Source organism: Narcine bancroftii, chromosome 11, assembly GCF_036971445.1.
Source record: "Narcine bancroftii isolate sNarBan1 chromosome 11, sNarBan1.hap1, whole genome shotgun sequence".
NCBI lineage: Eukaryota > Metazoa > Chordata > Chondrichthyes > Torpediniformes > Narcinidae > Narcine > Narcine bancroftii.
In genome coordinates, this window is record NC_091479.1 from 95,250,451 (window position 1) to 95,266,430 (window position 15,980).

General features: G+C 37.7%; 1 protein-coding gene across 1 annotated transcript in view; it reads left to right on the forward strand.

The window, feature by feature from the left end:
• The window catches only part of cpm (carboxypeptidase M), a 40,778-nt gene that overhangs the window by 11,285 nt on the left and 13,513 nt on the right, over positions 1 to 15,980 (forward strand). Inside the window, exons 2-4 of the mRNA XM_069904119.1 lie at positions 1,589 to 1,686; positions 10,691 to 10,866; positions 15,165 to 15,349. Coding sequence (XP_069760220.1) covers positions 1,589 to 1,686; positions 10,691 to 10,866; positions 15,165 to 15,349 — 459 coding nt within the window. The remainder of the gene's footprint in view (positions 1 to 1,588; positions 1,687 to 10,690; positions 10,867 to 15,164; positions 15,350 to 15,980) is intronic.

Here is a 15,980-nt window from a genome sequence, read left to right on the forward strand (position 1 = left end):
ATGTTTTGGTGGCAATTGGCAATAAAAAGATTCAAAATGGGCTGCTGACCAGGATGAGGTTTTCAAGAGGAGGAAGAAGGCTTAAAGTGAGAGAAGGGATCTTGGCTGGGAGGTGGAGAGTCATGGTTGTGGAATTAGGCCTGGAAATGGAGGCGACAGTGCACAACTAGACATAGCACACATACAGACAAATAATATTGTATACTTGTATACAATATTAAAATCAATAAATATCATTGTTAAATAAATAATTGAGTAACAGAGGGTTTGTATGAGCAGTCTGATGTCCCACATTTATCAAATTGGAGTTGATAAGTATATGACAGAGTACATTTCTCGGAAATAAAAGAAGGGGACTAATCGGATGACATAGTTGGGAGCCAGTGTAATAGGCCAAATGGCCTCCTTGGTAATATGTAATTTGTTACAAGATCAAACATTCATTGGAACGACTTTATCACCAACATCGAAGTACTCGAGATGGCAGAGGTCGACAGCATTGAATCCACGCTGCTGAAGATCCAACTGCACTGGGTAGGTCACGTCTCCAGAATGGAGGAACATTGCCTTCCCAAGATCATGTTATATGGCGAGCTCTCCACTGGCCACTGAGACAGAGGTGCACCAAAGAAGAGGTACAAGGACTGCCTAAAGAAATCTCTTGGTGCCTGCCACATTGACCACCGCCAGTGGGCTGATCTCGCCTCAAACCATGCATCTTGGCGCTCACAGTTCGGCGGGCAGCAACCTCCTTTGAAGAAGACCGCAGAGCCCACATCACTGACAAAAGACAAAGGAGGAAAAACCCAACACCCAACCCCAACCAACCAATATTCCTTTGCAACCGCTGCAACCATGTCTGCCTGTCCCGCATCGGACTTGTCAGCCACAAACGAGCCTACAGCTGACGTGGACATTACCCCTCCATAAATCTTTGTCCGTGAAGCCAAGCCAAAGAAAGAAAAACCAGCAACCACAAAGAAGGCAGATCACACAGGGGTAAAGATGAACAATTACTTAATTAACAAAAATTCACCTTCAAAGTTCTAAGGCAAACTGTCACTTTTTAACATAAAAGCACACGACATATAGGCCAATACGCAACACAGAAATCTGTAGCAAAGTGCTGGTACAGATGACGGGCCAAATTATTCGAATTGCCAAATTTTGCCAAAAAACTGAACAAGCCACTGGGTTTATTTTGAAGACTTGATCTTCTAATGAACTTGACATTTGTATTGCCATAATAAATTTGGTGCAAATTAACACATGATGTATGGCAAGTTTTTAAAACAGATGAAAAGTTACCTGCAAATACCAGAAATCCACAATAAAAACAGAAAATGCTGGAAATTAGATGAAGAACTTTTCTTTTTGCCTGGCATGGACATTACAGGTCAAATAGCCTCAATTTGTGTATTAACTTTTATGATTTAAAATAATGAAAATCATTATAATTTGTTATGGAAAACTTTCTTTATTCCAAAAAAATTACATTATCCAGTCAATGAGATTTTATGGTTTGGCACAACATCATGGGTGGAAGGGTCTGTACTGTGCTGTTATGTTCTATGTATTTCTGATATAGGTGTTGATCTTTGGGTTCTGGCAATTGGAACAAACCCAAGAGAACATGTTGTGGGGATCCCAGAAGTGAAGTATATTGGAAACATACATGGTGATGAGGTAAGTTATTCTTAACTACACTATGGTTTCAAATTTATGTCACAACAACATTTTGGAAAGTTTAAGTGTATACATTTGAAATAATAATGGTTCTGTCAAAAATAAATCAAAGATTTGATTTTTTAAAAATTCTTTCTTGCATGAAAAGATTTAACATTTCAGCATGGCACATTCTATAGTCATTTTCCTGGACAATACTGGAAAATGTGGCGAAAACTAATTAGCAGCCTGGGTCCAAGTTTGTTATGTCAGATATTGTAATATCCAGTGTCCTTTGGGAAGGCTGATTTTCCATAAATTGTCATATTTTTAATCTTTAAAGGACTGCACATAATCCAAGTTACTACAAAAGATTCTGATGATTTTTTTTCCAGAGGAAATTGCGTTAAAGCACAGCAAACAATGAGCAGAAGATGTTCGTGGAAACAGCTTACTCTAGCTTTAAACCAAAAAGCTTCCCTATGAATTGTATGATTATGCTATCTTCTGAGAAACCTGCCATTTTAATACATTAATAATTATTAACCTTCTGTATTTATCTAATATGAGCTAAACTTGCAAGAAAGAATTAGACTTTCCCTTTTCACCTTGAAGTATACCCTCTAGTTTTACATTTTCCTATCCTGGGAAAAAGGACCATGACTATTTAACAAATCGATTCTTATGATTGTATAAGAATCCATAAGGGAGACTCTAAGCTCCAGGGAGAAATGTCTCAGCCTATCCATGTAATTCAAACCAACCTATCCCAGTAAATTATTTTTCACACCCTTTCCATCTTATTGATACCTGTCCGATAGCTGGGTGAGCATAACTGTGCACAATACTCCAAGTAGGTTCTCACCAATGTCTTGTGCAGTTGTCATATGCTCCTCTACTCAACATCCTAATCGAAGGCAAGTGTGCCAAATGAAATCTTCACCACCCTGTCTACCTGTTTCACCACTTTAATTGAATGAAATTCATATACCCCTAAGTCTCTATGTTCTCCACACTCTACTATGCACCATACAAGTCCTGTCCTGGTTTAATCTTCCAAAGTTCAACACCTCACATTTGTCTGAGTTAAATTCCACCTGCCATTCTGTCGTATTACCAGTTTCCATCTCAAGCTCATTTGCTGAAAGAATCACCAAAGCCCTTGTCATCCCTTTCCTGGCTTGCCCCTTATCATTGACTTGAGTCATTCAAAACTTTGATTTGAATCAGTTCCTGTTCACATATTATCCAAACACTCATGATGTATGTTGGCTCTTGTCCAACAGTGCCTCAGTTTTAAAATTTGGATCCAGGGAAATTATGTGCAGTCCTCTAAAGATTAAAAGTATGACAATTCATGGAGAGTCAGCACACTAAATTGCCTTCCCAAAGGACACTAGATGTGTCAACATCTGACACAACAAACTTGGACCCCAGGCTGCCAATTAGTTTTCGCCACATTTTCCAGTATCGTCTGGGAAAATGACTCCAGAATGTATCAACATTCTCTGCTGATGCTCACTTAGATTTTCTATCATGAAAATAAGCCAGATGCCAGATAGGGCATGACTAGGAATTATTTTTGTACCTTGTGCCAGTAAGTCCATACCAGTATTTAAAACCACAATAATCAACCTCATTGTTTTCAACCCTCTTTTTTTTAAACTTTATTTATTCGTTCAAAAAACAAATAATATATGACATATACAGCAATTAAACATGAACATTTTTTTATATATATTAAAAAAAAGAAAAGAATCCCCCCCTTCAGCCAACTTGCCTAAGGAGAGCCATAAAAAAAATATTTAAAAAAAGTAAAATACATATTAAAATCTAATCAATATAAATTGAAATCTAAATATTCCGAGTATAACAGCCACTTATTAATAAAAAAATTATAATTATCACGTGAAACATGCATATTTTTCCATTATTCATATTTCATCTCATTATGCCATCTATTAATATCAATCATATTTGTATCTTTCCACGGACTAGCAATGCATTTTTTCGCTACGGATAAAGCTAAGTATACAAAAGCAAGCCTTTCAGAGGTTGCAAACTACCCAATAAAAATACTGTTGGATCTAAAACTATTTTAATCTTATACAGGTATTCTAAAAATGATTGAATTTTCTTCCAAATAGATTGTATATGTATACATGACCAAACAGCATGAAAAAAAGTTCCAATCGTATCACCACATCTAAAACACAAATCTGATTCATTAAAACCATATTTTTAAAAATTTTTCAGGTGTAAAATACAATTGATGTAAAAAAATTGTAATTAATCATTGCATAACATGCATTTATCAATCTAGTTACACTATCATAACCAATCCTCTTCAGAAAAAGTAAAACCAATATCCGCTTCCCATTTAATTTTAGATCTATCCCAAACCTTTTTATCCATACCATCCTGTAATATTTGATACATAAATGAAATATAACCCTTCTCTGGTACCTTCATAAGAAAATTCTCAAATTTAGTCATTTTAGGTAAAATCATCTCTCTACCAAACATACATTTTACGAAAGATCGAATTTGATAATAAAGAAATAATGAATTCTTATCAATACCAAAATCTTCCCTCATCTGATTAAAAGATAAAAACTTACCCTCTTTAAAATAATCTTCCAAATTTTTCACACCTTTAAATCTCCAATGCAATAAACTTTGATTATGTATTGAAAAAAAAGTTAATTATTATACAACTGAATCAAAGCCAATAATTTACCCCTAGAACCTATCATTTTATTTTTATTTATCCATAACTTCATTAAATGTTTTAGTATAGGCACATTATATTGTTGTAACAAATTTATATTCCACCTAAACAAAAAATGATGTATTTCAAATTCAGAAATACTTGCCATCTCAATTTTAGCCCAACTAGGAGGCCCTACCAAATCCATCAATGAACTAGTAAATTTAAGTTGGGCTGCCTCATAATAATTTTGAAAATGTGGTAAATGTAGTCCCCCTAACTCGTATTTCCAAGTTAATTTATTCAAAGCTACTCTCAAAAATTTACCCCTCCATTAAAACTCCCTAACCATTTTATTTAAATCTCGAAAAAAAATTTTATCAAGTAAATATGGAATAGATTGAAACAAATATTGTATACATGGAAAGATATCTTAATTGTATTTATCCTTCCCATTAAATTAATAGGTAAATCTTTCCATTTAATTAAATCAGTTTTAATTTTTTTCATTAATGGAGCATTATTTAATTTATATAAAGATTGATAATTAACATTCAAAATTATACCCAGATATTTAATTTGATCAGTCCACTTCAAATTAATAATATTCTTATAAACTGAATAATCTCCTTCACTTACTGGTAATATTTCACTTTTTCCCCAATTAACTTTATATCCAGAAAGACATCCATATTGTATTAAACATTCCTTCAAATGCAAAAGTGACTGAGCTGGGTTTGTTAAATACACCAATACATCATCAGCAAATAAGTTAATTTTATACTCCTCATCTAAAACTTTCATACCTTGTATCTGTGTATTTTTGTCTTATCAACTGTGCTAAAGGTTCAATCCCTAACGCAAACAAAGCTGGTGATAAAGGACAACCTTGATGAGTTGATCAAGTTAACTTAAAAGATTCCAAAATCAAACCATTCATCAATACTCTAGCTACTGGTTTACTATATAGAGCCCCAATCCAACCAATAAAAGAAGGACCAAACTTAAATTTCTGCAAAATTTGAACAAAAAATTCCATTCAACTCTATCAAATGCTTTTTCTGCATCTAAGGATATCACCATCGGGTGATCTAAAGATTGTCGAAATCTATTAATCAAACTAATCATGCGCAAAATGTCATCTGAAGCATATCTATTCTTTATAAAACCTGTTTGATCAATATGAATCAACTTTGGTAAAAATTTAGCCAATCTATTCGCTAATATTTTAGCTATTATTTTTTAATCTACATTTAACAACGAAATTGGTCGATTATGAAGATACTTTCAAAGGATCTCTATCTTTTTTAGGAATTACTGTAATTAAATCACTAGAACAAGACTCGGGTAAATCATAATGTTCTCCAACTTGACATAATACATCCCCAAACACTATAGATAAATCATCATAAAAAAATTTATAAAATTTGACCGAAAATCCATCATCACCAGGCGATTTACTGTTTGGCATTTCCAGCATAGCCATTTTAATTTCCAAATCAGTAAATGGTTCATCTAACTCCTGTATATCTCCATCCTCTAATATCGGTAAATTCAACTGTGATTTTTTTAAAAAATCAATCGATCCAGTTTCCTGTTTTCCTTCAGATGTATTTAACTTTTTATAAAATGAATAAAATTCATCATTAATCTCACGAGGTTTATGTAATAAGAGAATTCTGTCTAACAGCATTAATAGTCCTCGATATCTGTTCTTTCTTTAATTGCCACGCCAATACCTTGTATGCTTTCTCTCCCCATTCGTAATACCATTGTTTAGTCCTATTAATCACACATTCAAATTGATAAGATTGCAATGTATTATATTTCAATTTCAGCCTAGATAATTCTATTTTTTGATCTTCTGTAGCATCTTTCTGAAATTCCTTTTTAACTCATCGATCTGTTTCTCTAATTCAAGACTCTGATTTAATCGATTTTTTTTAAATTTTAGAAGTATAACTAATTATTTGTCCTCTCAAATAGGCTTTCATAGCATCCCATAATACAAATTTACTTTGAACAGGATTAGAATTTTCTTTTAAAAAAAAATTAAATTTTTTCAAAAAATCAATAAATTCCATATTTTTTAACATTGTATTAAATCTCCAACGATAAGCTATTTGAATTTTCTCAGAAGTTTCATATGTAAAATATAACAGAGAATTATCTGAAATCACCCTACTTTTATATTCCGCTTGTTGTATTTTCCCTTGTAAGTGTGCCGATGCTAAAAAGAAGTCGATCCTTGAAAATGATTAATTTCAACCCTTCTCCACCCCTTTCCACCTTCCACAAGGATTGTTCCCTCAATGATTCCCTTGTCCGCTCATCTCTTACCACCCACTTCTCCGTGACATTACCCTGCAACTGCAGGAAGTGCCACAGTTGGCCTTGCACCCTTCCTCAACACCATCCATGGACCCATACAGCCTTGTAATGAGGCAAAGGTTCTCATGCGTCTTCTCTAACCTCATCTACTGCAACCTGATGTTGCCTCCTCTATGTTGGTGAGAGTAAACATAGACTAGGAAACCATTTCACAGAGTATCTGCCATCTGTCCACAATGGCCACGTTAAGCTCCCAGTTGCATGCCATTGCAACTCCTCTTCTTAGTCTGTCCTGGGACTTCTCCACTGCCAGAGTGAGGAAGTAGAGGAACTACACCTCCTATTCCATCTGGTATGAACATAGAATTTTTATATTGTAGGTAATTAGTCCCCTCTCTCCTCTTCCTTACCATTTTCACTACTCCCCCTTTTCCCCTCCTCCAACCTTTTTTTGTCCACTTACCCATTCCTAACTAGGCCCAACCTATTCTCATCCCCTCTCCCCTTTGGTTCCATCTGGTCTCTCCTTGTACCACCATTGTCATCTTCCAGCACTTGCAGCCTTTGTTTTCTAATCACCCACTCCACCCTGTATGACTCCCTTTTGTCCTCCTGACCCTTGCTTTTTAATTCCTCTGTCTGACATTGGACAATCTTCTACCTATCAAGCTTCCCCTCTCCCTGGATCAGTAATCCAACATGGGGCCCTGTCCTACCTCTCCAACCCTGTCCTCTCTACACTGGCTCCAGGTTTCCACATCCTCAGACTGAATCGTCAAAAGCTCTTTTTCTCCCAATGATGCTGGTTGACCTGTTGAGTTCTCCAGCAGATTTTGTTTAGCTTCAGATTACAGCACCTGCAATCTCCTGTGTGTCTCATCATTTTTCAATTTCTTTTTCCTTCATGTTATTATCTAATGTGCTATTTTATGCCACAATTACTCTTTGTGATGGCAGTTCCATAAATTAATGCTTCACCTGGCAAAGAGGTTTCACTTCAACTTCCACTTAGATTTTTAGCGACTAGCTTAATTTTATAGCCTTGAGTTCTGGGTTTGTTTCCATCTTGTCTATACTTGCTCCCAAATATTTTGACTTCCTTAAAACCTCTTTTAAGATGGCCTTCAAACGTGAGTTTTAACTTCTCAATTTTAATAACTAATTTTTTTTAAATTTTATATTAAATTTAGATATACAGCATTTCATTTCAACTCCTCTTCAGGCCATTTCGGCCCACGAGTCGGTGCCGCCCAATTTGCGCCCAATTAACCTACACCACTGGTACATTTTGAGTGGTGGGAGGAAATCAGAACCCACACTGATCCAGGGAGAATGTGCAAACTCCTTACAGACTGCGCAGGATTCGAACCACCGTCCCGATCACTGGAGCTATAAGGGGATTGCACTAAGTACAATGCCTTTATTCTGCACCTTTTCAATATCTCTCTATCCGTAACAACCATAATTTGTTGTACATGCTGAATGTCCAAACCAAAGTTGTGCATTGTTATACAGTAACTACTCTGCTTTTCAACATTATCTCTCTAGAAATGAACTGCAAAATGTGCTTGTTTATTTTTTTATTTCTTGCTCAAACTCTTGTTGGACACTTTCTCTCCAGGGGGGTATGCAATCTTCATATTCTTCTTGTCCAAATGTATTACTTTGCCATTCGCCTCCACTTGTCTGTGCCGATCAAAATGTTTCAGCCACACTAGTCCCACCTCATATGGCCCAGATGTATCTCAACCCATCCTATCCATGTACATGTCCAAATTATTTCTTGAGCATCTCAATAGTACCTGCCTCACTCAACCACCTCCTCCACTCGCCTATTCGAAACACCCGCCGCCCTATGGGTAAAAACAAAGTTACCTTTCATGGACCGGTGCGGACTCGAAAGGCCAACGTGGCCTGTTTCCACTCCGTAAATGGTTATATGATTATGTTCCTGTTGAGTCTCTCCACCTCTACATTGATTTTTGTTTGTAATAAGTAGTGAACCCTTCAAAGCTGAAAAGCTGTTTCAAAGAGCATTATCGATTCCATCTCCTACTCCCAGCAGAATAGCAGCGTCTTTTAGCAGGGTTTCCCAACCTTTTTCTTTCTACTTCCATACCACCTAAAGTAATCCCTATGTCATCAGGGCTCTGTGATTAGTAAGGGATTACTTAAGGTGGTATGTGAATGGGGAAAGAAAGGTTGAGAACCACTACTCTAGACTCAATTGTTACTGAAATATTTTGTTTGAGACAAATTGTCATTGGCCCATTTCCTTTGGAGTTTTGAAACTGTGCACATAAACAAGTCGATTAGGTACAATTAAAACAGTGGTTTTCAAACTTTTTCTTTCCACCCACATACCACCTTAAGCAATCCCTTACTAATCACAGAACACCGATGACATAGGGATTACTTAAAATGGTATGTGAGTGGAAAGAAAAAGTCTGGTAAACCCTGAGAGGATGAAACACTGAGTGGTCCCCTTCTGTTCTGGAAATTGTTGCTATATATTCAGTGGACACCCACAATAATTAAAAAATAGGTTCATAGCCCAAATGTTGGCAGTTAGTTACATCCAAGCATAGAAGAGTGCAACACAGGGTCAGGCCAGTCATGCTGATGGTGCCAAATTAAACTAAAACTTTGCTGTTTGCACATGATACTTAGCCCTCAAACCCTTGTGCATTCATATATCTATCTGGAAGCCTCTTCAACACTTTTATTGGTTCTGTTAGATCCACATAAGCATGAAATGTTTTTGAGTAAGATTCTTCAATTAAGTATCCATGAGATTTCATGATTGCCAATAACACCTTCACATGTTCTTGCATATTTTGATTTACCCAGTCCTATAATATTAATGTCACAATCCAATTCCTTGTGGATAAATGTATCTGCACCGTAAAAGGAACCAGTAAAGTGAATTAGGATGAGATTTGTCAGAGGTGCGTAAGATAAGCTCGAAGGGTCGGATGACCTACTCCTGCTCCTATCTTCTATGTTTCTATAATGATTAGTTTAGTCAGAATAAATGGAGCATAAATATGCAATTCAACAATCAACAATCAACAGCCACACCTTTAAAATTTCCGGGATATGAGTGAAAACATTTTGCAGTCAGAACAAGTTTCTAAATCATGAGTAATAAAGGCATTGAAAACAGAATTAATAAGATTTAAGATTAATTGTCAGAATACATACATGCCAGCCATCACATACAGGCCTGAGATTCTTTTTCCTGTGAGCGAGGCAGAATTACTGCTTATTGGTAGTGCAAAAGAAACTGTGCACAACGTACACATGAAAACAGATAAAGAAATGTGAACAAACTGTGCAAGACAGAGAGGAAAAAAAATCAATTAAGTGCAAAAAGTAAGACTCATTAAATGACTGAGTTTATTGTTGAGGATCTGATGGTGGAAGTGTGGCAGCTGTTCCTGATGATAGCAGCGAGACCAGAGTGTGTGCTGGTTGACGTGAATTCTTGATGATTGCTCTGCTAACGGCAGCGTTCCCTGTAGATGTTCTCGATGGTGGGGAGGGTTTTTCCTGTGATGTTCACTACCTTTTGCAGGGCTTTATGCCCAGGGGAATTGGTGTCCCCAGACCAGAACATGATGTAGCCAGTGAGGAATCAGCATTCAGATGTTGGCTAAGTAACTCAGTCCGATTGATTGATCCATCACATTCACCCTCCCCTTCCACATAATTGTTGCCATTCTTCCTATCTCTAGCTGAATAGAACAGCCCACTATTGCCCTCTGCATTGTTTTAAATAATGATTTTTTTCTGTAGAAATGTCAGAGTTCTTCAAGATTAAATAAAAATCTACTTTTTGATATTCTATAAGTGAGCAGGAAATAACAAATACAAGCAAAAATTGAAACCTACCAAAAAAGTATTGATCATTCTGAGATAAAATGTTGAAATCCTGCATTTTGAAGTATAATCAAATGAAATGAAAATTGTGATCTAACGCAGCTGGTGGGCAGAGAAATGTTGCTCCACTTAATTGAACACCTGGTTGAACATTATGGAAAAGATTCGAACATAACAGGGATGATAAATAATAGCCGCATTCACATCTTGCCATCCATGAATCCAGATGGATATGCAATGGCTGAACATGAGGAATACTGTTTGTCAAATCAAGGCAGGTGAGAAGCAGGTTTTAATATTTTTTTATATGATTGGAATGAGGTGATTTGCATGTGAGCATCTGTGCTTGTCATTCCGTGGTTATAATCTTTTCCACAGCTGGTAAAGTCCAAGGTTCCTTTTATTGTCACATAATGAAAAATGAAACGTATATGATGTACTTCATCTTCTGTCTGCTGTATAGCAACCAACACGTCACCATGATCATTACCCAGCACCTGTAACAAAAGGAGAAAGAGAAGCAAAAGAAAGTCCCTTCAAAGACACTGAGTGTCCATAGATTTGCCTCCCGTGCTCCCGCAGCCCCTGCAGCCGCACAGACTTGGGTTCAAACCTCTGGCAACCTTGCAAACCTCCTATACAATCAGGGAGACCCTCATAACCCGAGGATCTTCGGCAGCCCTTCTTGGCCTCAGCACCCTCTCGATTCCCAGTTCCGATTCCTGATTTCCATGAGCCAGTCTCCAGCTGCCCACAGCCTGTGTGGGTCCTCGACATCAGGTCGCTAGCAGCCGCAGTCTATATGAGTTGTTCGACCTTGGGTCGCCCAACCACCTGCAGCCTCTGTGGGACTTTCTTCCTTTGAGGCCCTCGCTGGTCATCTGCTGTGGTCACCGTCCATAGTGATGTAATGGAGAAATACCTGCAGGGTTCAAGACATAAAGCAATGGTTCTCAATCTTTTTCTTTCCACTTACATTCCACATTAAGCAATCCCTATGCCATAAGTGCTCTGCACTTATGTTTAAGGTGATATGTGAATGGAAAGGAAAAGGTTTGAAAACCACTATTTTAATCGTACCTAATTGACTCGTTATGGGCACGGATTCAGAACTCCAAAGGAAATGGGCCAATGACAATTTTTCTCAAGCAAAATATTTTGGTGACAATGGGGACTAGAGCAGTGATTCTCCCTTCCCCCTCACATAGCATCTTAAGCAATCCCTTACTAATCACTGATGGCATAGGGATTACTTAAAGTGGTATGTAAGTGGAAAGAAAAAGGTTAAGAACCATTGACATAAATGTTTCAGCTTTACGTCAACTCATACAAGTTACCCTTGTTTGTTTGTGTGTGTGATAATTTTTTTTCTTCATTTGTGGCTTGCCAATAGGCCAGTTGTTGCTTCTTCAATACCCTCATGAGAATATTCCCTTTTCTGCTGCCCAACATGGGAGAGCATTTTCTGATGCCATTGTAACATTACCTGTTTCATTATTAATAATAGATCACGATCAGAAATATCGTAAGGTTATTAATGCTTAGAAATAGAATAAAAATGTAGCAGACATTTTCAAGATTCAAGATTAATTTATTGTCATGTAATAAAAACAGTGCAACATTACATGAAATTTGCTTTGTACGGCAGACAGGTTCAGTATCGGCAGAAACTGCCTGAAATGCCTCTTGGATATCAACCTATCAAATATGATGTAAAGAAAAAAAAATTGTGGTCTTTGTGCGACTGTGATATATAAGTTTGCTTCTTATTCCTAGGATCAGGTCTTCTGAAGATTTATTCTTTCCACATCACGTATTGTCATGAGCTTGCTCATTCTTTACTGGGCAGTAGAAAGAACAGAGTTACGAACTGATTTGAAGAATATTTACCACTGCACTTTACCCTTTTGTTTTAAAAGTCTGCAGTATTGTGAATTAATACCCTGACAAAGCATCTTGTCACTGGGAAATTTGTGCCTTGCCATTGCTCTTAAGAAGGGAATTATTTTTCAAACGATTAGCACGTGTCCTATTACCTACTGTGTCACACATTTCTGATGACTCAATCTTGGATTAGTCAAATAATCACATGAATCCAGTAAGACTAATGTGCCAATCTATTTTTTAATGTTAGCATTTTCCATATGTAGATTTTATCTCAGTTCCATATTCTGAATATTTAGAATGTCACTGTTTCTTTTACGTGGTAGTCAGTTTGATAATGCTTGCTCTTTTGGTTGAGTGCACATGACGCTGACATAAATTCAGACATACCACACTGTAACAGGCCCGTCTGGCCCACGAGTCCATGCTATCCAAATATTCCAATTAATTTACAAACCCTGGTATGTTTTGAAGGGTGGGAGGAAACCACAGTGCCTGGAGGAAACCCACGCAAACACAGGGAGAATGTACAAACCCCTTATAGACAGCGCGGGATTTAAACCCAGGTCACTAGTGCTGTAATAGCGTCGTACTAACTGCTAAACTAACTGTAGGATGCAGTCTCATTATGAAACACCAATCTTTATGCAACCATTATTTGGTCTGGCTCTTGCTTGTAACTTGCTGATTGACCTGTAGAAGTATTTTACCTCTGTAACATACCCTGACTTCACCTGAATGTCAGCCAATTGGCTGTTCACCTACATTCAAATTCTAATTTATTGTCACGAGTGCTGAGGTACTGAGAAAGGTTTTGTTTTGCATGGCAGGGTCAACATTGAGATGTTTTCATGAATGGGAGAATGAGATATGAGCCAGTAATTTAAAGCAAGGTGCTTGGAAATTTCTTTTAACAGAGTGTGGTGAATCTCTGAAATTCTCTGTGAAAGGTAGAACATTGGAGACATTTAAGGTGGAATGGGGAATTGAAAGCTGTGAGGAACTGGCACAGAAGAGGAATTAGACATAATCATACTGCGTGTTGAGGCAAGTTGAAAGGCTGGGCCATCCACTGGTATCATTAGGAGGGTGCAGGAGGTGCGGGCAGCAGAGGGTGAAATCATCAGAGGGGATGTCACCCGGTGTGGATCTGGCCTGCGATCTTGATCTGGGCACCGGACTTCACAGGGAAAATGAAGGAAAACAATGTGTGTATTTTGTGTGCTTTGCAATAAAGGAATCTTGATTCTTAACCACCCTCAATCTTCATTTGGCTTCAGCAGTCACAACCTTTGTGCTCCGAATTTGCTCCCAACAGCTTTTGATTCTTTCTTTAAAATCCTAAAAGCCAATCTATGCAACTAAGTTTTTAGTCATCTGTTACATTGGCAATGCTGCTGTGAAATGAGATCTCTTACTTCATTTTGGGCAAGTTAAAAATACACAGAGGTATCCAACTCCCTATCCCTTCCCTTTCCCTTTGGCTTCTTTCCTCCAGATCCCCACCCTTTCCCTCTCCATTCATGGAACCATCTCTCCTCTCCTGTTTGCTGCTGTGCCCTCCCTCCCTTATCTACCTACTACGTCCTGCCTTTGGGACTGTGCTCCTCCCACCCCCATCTCTCCCTTCCCCCCCACCCATCTCTCTCTTCCCATCCCCCCACCTTTTAATGGAGGCCTGCTGACATTTTTCCATACCTTGATGAAGGGCTCAAGCCCGAACCGTTGGTGATGTTGCTTTATTTTTGCTATATAAAGTGCACCAATTGACATGATCTCTCCTATCTCCATCCTCAGAATCTTCGCTATGCCAGTATTGTCGAAAACATTCAAAACCTAAATTTAAATCTCATTGAAGAATATAGAATATGAAGATTGGGTAGGTTAACAGGGGGTAAAAAGAAGCAGAAAATGTCAGAGGTAAAATTAATGTAAACTGAATACCAGTTGCATGGAATGGAAAGAAGGAATGAGAACATCAGGTATGATGGTGGTGGGTGCAGCTCACCGGAGTGCTGCTCTGGCACCTCTGGAACAAAAAGGCAAAATAAACAAGTGGGGAATTTTAACTAGTGGGGGATTTAAGTGGCTGCATATTAAATAAAGGTAGGGTCAGCGTCATTTCCCCTCCCCCCCACCCCACAACACTGTGGTTTTCCTAATGCCCCTTGATTAGCTGCTTGGTGATCTCCACTCTACTACAGAGTTGTTGATGTGTAGTGGAGGGTGGTCATTCCTGCTCCTCCTGAAGGCCACGATCATCTCCTTCATCTTGTCCACATTGAGACGCAGGTTTTTATTCTCGTATCATATGAGATTTTCCACCTTTTCTCTGTAGTGGTTATTGCTAATAAGGTCAACTACTGTTGAATCATCTGCAAACTTGATGACTCTGTTGGAGCTGGATGTGGTGATGCATTCATGGGTCAGAACTGTAAACAAGAGTGAGCTGAGCACACAGCCCTGTGGTGAGCTAGCGTTCAGCTCAATGTAATGCTACCAACCTGAACAGAGTGTGGTCTTTCCGTTTCCAAAAAGCTAAAAACAAATGAAATTGATCAAATGATAAAGATGACAAAGTATAATTTAGGATTGTTATTTAATGCCACAATGGATATAATTCATCTGGAAGAAATTAGTCTTGCTAATTTAACAGAAGGTCACTTCCAGCTTTTGTTGTCTTCCACCTCAGATTCAACAAAGAAGACATTGACCTCAACAGAAACTTCAACGATGTTTTTCAGGAGCGCACATTCTCATTGCAACCAGAAACAGAGGCAGTAATGAACTGGATTTTGAATGAAACTTTTGTTCTGTCCTTAAGTTTGCATGGAGGAGCACTTGTAGCCAGCTATCCATATGATAACGTTGAGAGAGGTAATGCTACTGAATTTGAAGTTGTTAATTGTAAGGATTAAACAAGAGCTAAGTAAGAATGGAATGTGAAGAGTCAAACAAGAGATAAATAATTATGAAGGGTTAAACAAGGGTTAAGCAAGTATAATAAAATAGGGGTCTTCAAAAACAGAATAGCAAGTAGATAGATTTAGCAAGTCCTGGGGGTTGATTGATGAGTAAGAACAAAGACATGACCTGGTAAACAAGTTTGCAGAAAGGCACATAAACTGATAAGAAGTTAGAATACACGTAGGCAGAATTACCTAATGCTAAACCAATCCAGGAGGCAGAAGAATGTTAAGGGGGAAGGTACTTCTGTACTGAAATGAAATGTATAAAAAGTTGGGTAAGCCCCAGTATCTGTGTGTATTCCCAGGGTAAGGGGAAGCACCCAACTTTGCATTGTTGTAAAATAAATGTTCTTTGTTCTCAATTTTTGTCTCGAGTGAAATCTGTGAAGGCACCTCTGCTTCTCACATTAATTAAATATGGAATTTTTTAAAAATTATGACCAATAATGTTGATTATTGGTCACTGGTTTGTAGCCAAACCCTTATGGGGATGGTCTTCTTTCAGATACAGAATATGCTGACCTGCATCTGACTCCACA